Source organism: Pipra filicauda, unplaced genomic scaffold (genome assembly GCF_003945595.2).
Source record: "Pipra filicauda isolate LSUMZ 115617 unplaced genomic scaffold, ASM394559v2 scaffold1591_size8588_pilon, whole genome shotgun sequence".
NCBI classification, from domain to species: domain Eukaryota; kingdom Metazoa; phylum Chordata; class Aves; order Passeriformes; family Pipridae; genus Pipra; species Pipra filicauda.
The window spans coordinates 671-8,548 of NW_024104086.1; the positions used below are offsets into that span (position 1 = coordinate 671).

The 7,878-nt window shown below is 69.2% G+C and overlaps 1 protein-coding gene across 1 annotated transcript; it reads left to right on the plus strand.

The window, feature by feature from the left end:
* The first annotated feature begins 225 nt into the window (after positions 1–225).
* On the plus strand, positions 226–4,608 carry PGLYRP2 (peptidoglycan recognition protein 2). Its single transcript, XM_027736575.2, has 5 exons — positions 226–285; positions 831–1,682; positions 2,936–3,146; positions 4,100–4,394; positions 4,527–4,608. Exons 1-5 carry the CDS (start codon positions 234–236, stop codon positions 4,527–4,529), a joined length of 1,413 nt encoding a protein of 470 aa, XP_027592376.2. The 5' UTR covers positions 226–233; the 3' UTR covers positions 4,530–4,608.
* Positions 4,609–7,878: the final 3,270 nt, after the last annotated feature.

Below are 7,878 nucleotides of genomic sequence, written 5' to 3' on the forward strand. Positions count from 1 at the left end.
CCGTGTGTCGCAGTCTTCCACCCGCCCCTTTTGTCCCTGTCCCCTCCCCGTGTGTCCCCGTCCCCCCGCCCCCAGAGGGGACAAAGTCCCCGAGGTCCTGACACCGGGGCCGTGTCCCGCAGGATATTCCCGAGTCGTGTCCCACAGGATATTCCCGAGTCCCACAGAACATTCCCGTGTCCCGCAGGATATTCCCGAGTCGTGTCCCGCAGGATACTCTCGTGTCCCGCAGGATGTTCCCGTGGCTGCTCCTGGTGCTGAGCGTCTGCGCCCGCCCCGGTACAGGTAGGAACATGCCACAACATGCCACGACATGCCACGACATGCCACAACATGCTTACAGCACCCACAGCACCCCACAGCACCCCACAGCACCCCACAACATGCCACAGCACCCTATGACACCCCACAACACTCCACAACACACCACAACATGCCACAGCACCCACAGCACCCCATGACACCCCACAACACCCCACAGCCCCCACCCCATGACACCCCACAACACGCCACACGATGCCACAGCACCACATGCCACCCCACAACATGACAAAGCAACCCAGAGGACCCATAGCACCCCATGACACCCCACAACACAACACCCCACAGCACCCCGTGTCCCCCCTATTAGAGGCCCTTCCCCCTTGGTTGTAGGTCTTTCCCCCCTGGTTTTTGGGTCCTTTCCCGCTTCTTTGGGTCCTTTTCCCCTTTTTCTGTCCATTCTCCATGGGTGTGGTTTTTTCCCCCTGATTTTGGGGTCCTTTCCCCCGGTTTTGGCTCCTTTCCCCCTATTTTTGCCCCCCCCTGCCCTCCCCGGGCTGTCCCCGCAGGTCTCCCCGCTCGCCACATGGACTCGCTGGTTCAGATCCTGGACGCGCTGGAATCCCCGGCCCGGGGGGGCTCCCCGGGCTCTGTCCCGGCTCTGGCGCGGGCCCTGGGGGTCTGCAGCACCCCGGGGTGCCGCGCCGTGCTGGGAGAGCCCCCCGAGCCCCCCCCGGCCCCCGCGGCGCTGCCCCCCGAGCAGTGGCAGCTCCTCCGGGAGCTCCTCCGGCCCGAGCCCGCGGCCCCCGAGCGCGGGGCCCTGCTGGCCCCCGACGGCTCCACGGTGGCCCTCGGGCCCCTCCTGGCCGGCATCGAGGCGGGGCTCAGGCTCGGGGGGGGCTCGGAGGGCCCTTGGGACCCCCTGCCCGCCCTCCGGCCGCCCCTCGACCCGCTCTTGGCCGTCACGGTGGGCGAGGTTTTGGGGACCTCCTTCCTCCTGGCGCGGGGCGGCCACGGAGCCGCGCTGGGACCCGGCGGCTGCTGGGACGACGTGGACGATCCCCAAAACTACACCCTGACGGGCCCCCCGACCCCCGTGCCCGACGCCGTGGCCAACGGGGCAATGGACGGGGTGGTCCTGGGTGCCCGCCTGGCCCGGGAGCCCGCCCCGCTCGCCGAGCTCCTGCGGGGCTACTACGGGACGGGCAACGGCTCGGAGAGGGGGAGACCCCCCAGCAGCTACAGACGGCGGGATTTCGGGGCGCTGGCGGGGCCGGGGAAGCTGGAGGAGGAGCTGGTGGCCGTGCTGGAGCTGCTGAGGGTCCTGCCCCCCACGCGGGGGCTGCTGGAGGGCGTGGGGCCCGGCGAGGTGGCGGCCGTGGCCCGGAGAGCGGCGGGGGAGTTCACCCGGCGCTACGTGGGTACGGGGGGAGGGCACCGGGTGGGGCCGGGAGAGCTTCGGGCCCCCCCGAAATTGGGGGGGAGTGGGAGGGGGAGGTGCACCCCGGGCGGGGTTGGGGTCCTCTGGGGTCCTCTGGGGTGGGGGGCACTGAGGGGAGGCAAGAGCGGAGAGCTGAGGGGTGGCAGGTGGCCTGGGGGGGTGGGAGAGCACCATGGACCCTGGGTGGGCACCACTTGGTCCCTTGGGTGGGCACCACCCTGTCCCCTGGGTGGACAGCACCATGTTCCCTGTGTGACCACCACCTTGTCCCCTGGGTGGGCACCACTGTGTCCCCTGGGTGGTGGTCCCTGGATGGACACACAGAGGTCCCCTGGATGGACATCATTTTGTCCTCAGATGGACACCACTCTGTCCCTGGATGGCCACCACCGAGTCCTCTGGGTAGCCACCGCTGTGTCCTCTGTGTGGTGGCCCCTGGGTGGACACCAACGTGTCCCCTGGGCAGCCACTACCAGCTGTCCCCTGTGTGGACACCACTTTGTCCCCGGATGGACACCCCGAGGTCCCCTGAATGGGCACCACTGTGTCCCTGGCGGACACCACCATGTCCCCTGGATGGACACCCCGAGTCCCCTGAATGGGCACCACTGTGTCCCTGGATGGCCACCACCATGTCCCCTGGATGGACACCCCGAGTCCCCTGAATGGACACCACTGTGTCCCCTGGATGGCCACCACCATGTCCCCTGGATGGCCACCCCCACGTCCCACCCAAGGGACCCCCAGAGCAGACACTTCCCCCCAGACACTTCCCCCCCTGCCCCCAGGAGGGCACATCCGTGTCCGTGCCAGGGGGTTCCTCAGCTGGGCAGGTGCCCTGTGCCCCCTGTCCCCCAGACCCCCCCACTGTGTCCCCAAGGGGTTCCTCAGCTGGGCAGGTGCCCCCCTGTCCCCCAGACCCCCCCACTGTGTCCCCAAGGGGTTCCTCAGCTGGGCAGACACCCCATGCCCCCCCTGTCCCCAAGACCCCCCTGCCGTGTCCCCAAGGGGTCCCTCAGCTGGGCAGGTGCCCCCCTGTCCCCAAGACCCCCCCACTGTGTCCCCAAGGGGTTCCTCAGCCAAGCAGACACCCCGTGCCTGCCCTGTCCCCAAGATCCCCCCACTGTGTCCCCAAGGGGTTCCTCAGCTGGGCAGGTGCCCTGTGCCCCCCTGTCCCCCAGACCCCCCCGCCGTGTCCCCGAGGGCCCGGCTGAGCGTCCCTGTGCCCCCCAGAGTGCCCGGCCATCGTGCCCCGCTGCATGTGGGGGGCCCGCCCGTACCGGGGCACCCCCAGCCCGCTGACCCTCCCGCTGGGCTCCGTGTTCATCCACCACACCCTGGAGCCGGGCACCCCGTGCCGCTCGTTCCGCGCCTGCGCCCGCGCCATGCGCAGCATGCAGAGCTTCCACCAGGACACCCGCGTCTGGGACGACATCGGGTACAGGTGCCTGACACCCCCCGGGACCCCCCCCGGGACCTGGAACCCTCCTGGGGACCTGGAACCCTCTGTTGGACCTGGAACACCCCACAGTCCCCATGACTGTCCCCCCTTAGTCCCAGCACTGTCCCCCTTTGGTCCCATCACTGTCCCCCAGTTGTCCCCACCACTATCCCCACCACTGTCCCCCCTCAATCCCCAGCACTGTCCCCCCATTGTCCCCATCACTGTCCCCCCTCAATCCTCCCCACTGTCCCCCCCAGTCCCCATCCCTGTCCCCCATTGTCCCCACCACTGTCCCCCCCAGTCCCCCCCACTGTCCCCCCTCAGTCCCCAGCACTGTCCCCCCCAGTCCCCCCCACTGTCCCCCCTCAGTCCCCAGCACTGTCCCCCCCAGTCCCCCCCACTGTCCCCTCCAATCCCCATCACTGTCCGCCCCCAGTCCCCACACTGCCTCGCACCAGTCCCGACACCAATGTCCCCATTGTCCCCCACCACGGTCCCCCCAAGTCCCACCCCACTGTCCCCCCCAGTCCCACAAAACCACTGCCCCACATTAGTTGGTCCCCCCACTGGCCCCCCCCCCCCCCCCCAGTCCCCCCCCACTGTCCCCCCCCCCAGTCCCCAGCAACTGTCCCCCCTCAAATCCTCCCCACTGTACCCCCCCCAGTCCGCGCCCACTGTCCCCACACGAATTCACCACACTGTCCCCCCCAGTCCGAACCCCCACGGGTCCCCCCCCAGTCCCCAGCACTGTCCCCCCTCAATCCTCCCCACTGTCCCCCCCCTCAGTCCCCAGCATGTTCCCCCCCAGTCCCCAAACCTGTCCCCCCTCGAATCCTCCCACTGTCCGCCCCCCATCACCACACTGTCCCCCCTCAAGCGCCCCACGTCACCGCCCCAGTCCCCCCCACTGTCCCCCCCAGTCCCCCTCACTGTCCCCCGTGGTGTCCCCGCAGCTTCGTGGTGGGCTCGGACGGGTACCTGTACGAGGGCCGGGGTTGGCACTGGGTGGGCGCCCACACCAAGGGCTACAACACCCGAGGGTTCGGGGTGGGCTACGTCGGGGACTTCTCGGCCGCCCTGCCCGACTCCGACGCGCTGGCCCTGGTGCGGGACGAGCTCCTGCCCTGCGCCGTCCGCGCCGGCCGCATCCTCGGCAACTACACCCTGCACGGGCACCGCCAGCTCGGCCGCACCGACTGCCCCGGCAACGCCCTCTTCCAGGAGATCCAGGGCTGGCCCGGCTTCCAGGTGACACCGGGGCTGTCCCCACGGCCGGGGGGCACCCCACGTGTGGGGGCTGGCCTGGCCGGAGGATGGGGGGTGGCGGGAGGGTCGTTGGGGTGATGCTGGGACTGACGATGGTTCCTCTCCCCTCCCCAGTGAGGAGCGGCCCGAGGGTCCTGGGCTGGATGGGGAGGTTGGATCGCGGGCTGGATGGATGCTGGGCCGGTGGGGGAGGGGCTGGATGGACCCTGGTCCAGTGGATGTCGGTCCCGTGGATGCCAAATGGACCCTGCTCCAGTGGATGTCGGTCCTGTGGATGCCGGATAGACGCTGGTCCAGATGGACACCCGTCCCATGGATCCCAGATGGATCCTGATCCAGATGGACATGTGCCATGAATGCCAACCTGGATGGACACTGGTCCAGATGGACACCAGTCCCATGGATCCCAGATGGACCCTTATCCAGGGAGACACCAGTCCAACAGGTCCCAGATGGATGGACCCTTATCCAGATGGACACCAATCCCACAGATCCCTGATGGATGGACCCTGATCCAGGGGGACACCAATCCCACGGATCCCAGATGGATGGACCCTTATCCAGATGGACACCAATCCCACGGATCCCTGATGGATGGACCCTTATCCAGGGGGACACCAATCCCACAGATCCCAGATGGATGGACCCTTATCCAGATGGACACCAATCCCACGGATCCCGGATGGATGGACCCTTATCCAGGGGGATACCAATCCCATGGATCCCAGATGGATGGACCCTGATCCAGATGGACACCAATCCCACGGATCCCGGATGGATGGACCCTGATCCAGATGGACACCAATCCCACGGATCCCTGATGGATGAACCCTGATCCAGATGGACTCTGACCCAGCAGTGGTCAGAAGGTGGCCCAGTTGGATCCTGGTCCGGATGGGCTCCATCCCCATGGGAGCCAACCTGGGTGGACCCTGGTGCAGATGGACACTGGTCCAGACAGACCCTCACCCCGTGGATCCCGTCATGGCCCAGCCCTGACCCAGGGGGACACCAGCCCAAGGGATCCTGGCCAGATGGACACTGGTCTGGGTGGACACTGGTCTGGGTGGACACTGGCCCAGGAGGACTCCAGCCCCACAGATGCCACCTCAGATGGACACTGGCCTGGGTGGACACTGGCCCAGGGGGACACCAGCCCCACAGATGCCATCTCAGATGGACACTGGTCCGGATGGACTCCAGCCCAGATGGACACCAGCCCCACAGATGCCATCTCAGATGGACACTGGCCTGGGTGGACACTGGCCCAGGTGACTCCAGCCCAAAGGACACCAGACAGACCCTGGCCCAGCAGATCCCCGGCCTGGACAGATCCCACCTTAGATGGTCACCGACCTGGAGGGACCCTGGCCCAGCCCCAGCAGCCCAACAGTCCATCCCTGCAGCCCCAAACCCCTCCAGATCCCCCCCAACCCCCCCAAAATAAAGTCGGTGCCAGGACAGGACTTGGGGTGGTCCCTGGAGGGCTGGGGGGACACTGAGACTCAGGGATGGGGTTGATGGGAGGGGACATCTCTGTCACCTCCAGCCTCCGTTCCCTCCAAAACCTCCCTCCGGCCGTCGGGGCGCGCTGACCCCCCTGGGCCGGCCCGTGGTGGCCCCCCCGGTCCCCGCCGTGTCCCCGGGGCCGCGTCCCCGCGCGATGCGGGGCCGGCTCACCCCGGCGGGGCAGAGGCAGAGGTGAGGAGGGTGTGACTGAAACTCCTGCCCGGTCACATGGGGAAGCCGCGACAGGAACCGGGGCCGAGCGCGGGTGTCGGAGCGGGCGGAGAAGAGCCGAGGTAGCGCGGGGGGACACGGGGGGGACGCTCGGACGGGACCCCCCCCCTCCCGGGGGATGCTCCGGCCCCGGGGGTGCGCGGGGGATGCGGGGCGAGGAGCTGGCGCGGCATCCCGCGGGGGGCCGGGGGATGCGGGAGAGGGCGGGGGGTGCCGCGGGGGGCCGAGGAGTGCCGCAAGTCGGGGTGGGGACCCCAAAAATGCCGGCGCACCCCTCCCCTGCCCGAGTTCGGACCCCCGGCGCAGCCCGGAGCGGGGATGCCGCTGCCCCGAATCCGGCGGGTGCCGAAGAAGCCGCAGGTCCCGCAGGTGCCCGCGGGTCGCTGCCACCCCGAGGGGGGTCGCGGCGAGGGGGTCGTCACCGGCCCCGTCCTCCCCCTCACCCCGAGCAGCCCCTCCGTGAGCACCCCGGGGCGCGGGGGGGGCCCCAGGACGGGGCGCGGGTTCAGGTGCGGGAGGAAACGCGGTGGCGGCGCGAAGGGAAGCGCGGCCGGGGCGCGACGGAAACATCTCGGGTGCCGCCTGCGCCCCGGGGCGAGGGGGGTGGCGGGGCAGCGGCGCCGCTGTCACCCCGACGCGCTGTCACCCCCGCCGCCCTGTCACCCCCGTCGCGCTGTCACCCCCGCCGCGCTGTCACCCCCACCGCGTTGTCACCCCCGCCGCCCTGTCACCCCCGTCGCGCTGTCACCCCCACCGCGTTGTCACCCACGCCGCGCTGTCACCCCCGCCGCCCTGTCACCCCCGCCGCCCTGTCACCCCCGCCGCGTTGTCACCCCCGCCGCGCTGTCACCCCCGCCGCGCTGTCACCGCGCCCCGCCGGCCGCGGAGGGGACGGGGGGCGGCGGGGGAGCCCGAGGGGTGGGGACCCCTGGGTGGGCAGGGGGGTGGGTACCTCTAAAAAGGGGGCTCCTGGGTGGGCAGGGGCACCCCGGGGATGTGGACACCTAAAAAATGGGACCCCCTCGGTGGGCAGGGGCACCCTGGGGATGTGGAACCCACTGGGTGGGGATCCCTTGGCAGGCAGGGGTGTGGGTACCTCTGAAAAGGGGACCCCTGGGTGGGCAGGGGTGTGAGCACCTCTAAAAAGGGGATCCCTCGTGGGCAGGGACACCCTGGGGACACGGGAACCCACAAAATGGGGACCCCTGGGTGGGCAGAGGGAGGCACGATGGGCATGGGGACACCTGTAAAAATGGGACCCCTGGGTGGGCAGGGGCACCCCGGGGATGTGGGAACCCACTGGGTGGCCAGAAAGGATGCCCTGGGTGGGGGTCCCCAAATGGGGGTGCCTGGATTAGGGTCCCCTAAATAGGAGTGCCCAGGTGGGGATGCACAAGATTGGGGGTGCCTGGATAGGGGGCCCATCCCACCACCCCTGACCCCCTCCCCACACCAGCCCATGGCCCCCCAAAGTGTCTCTCCCCATCCCACCCCTCTCACACCATCCCATGGACCCCCAAAGTGTCTCTCCCCATCCCACCACCCCCATACCATCCCATGGACCCCCCAGTTCTCTCCCCATCCCACTCCACCCACCAGCCCATGGGCCCCCCAACATGACTCTCCCCATCCCACCCCCCCACACCACCCCATGGACCCCCAAAGTGACCCTCCCAATCCCCCTCCCCCACCATCCCATGGCCCCCCAAAGTGTCTCTCCCCATCC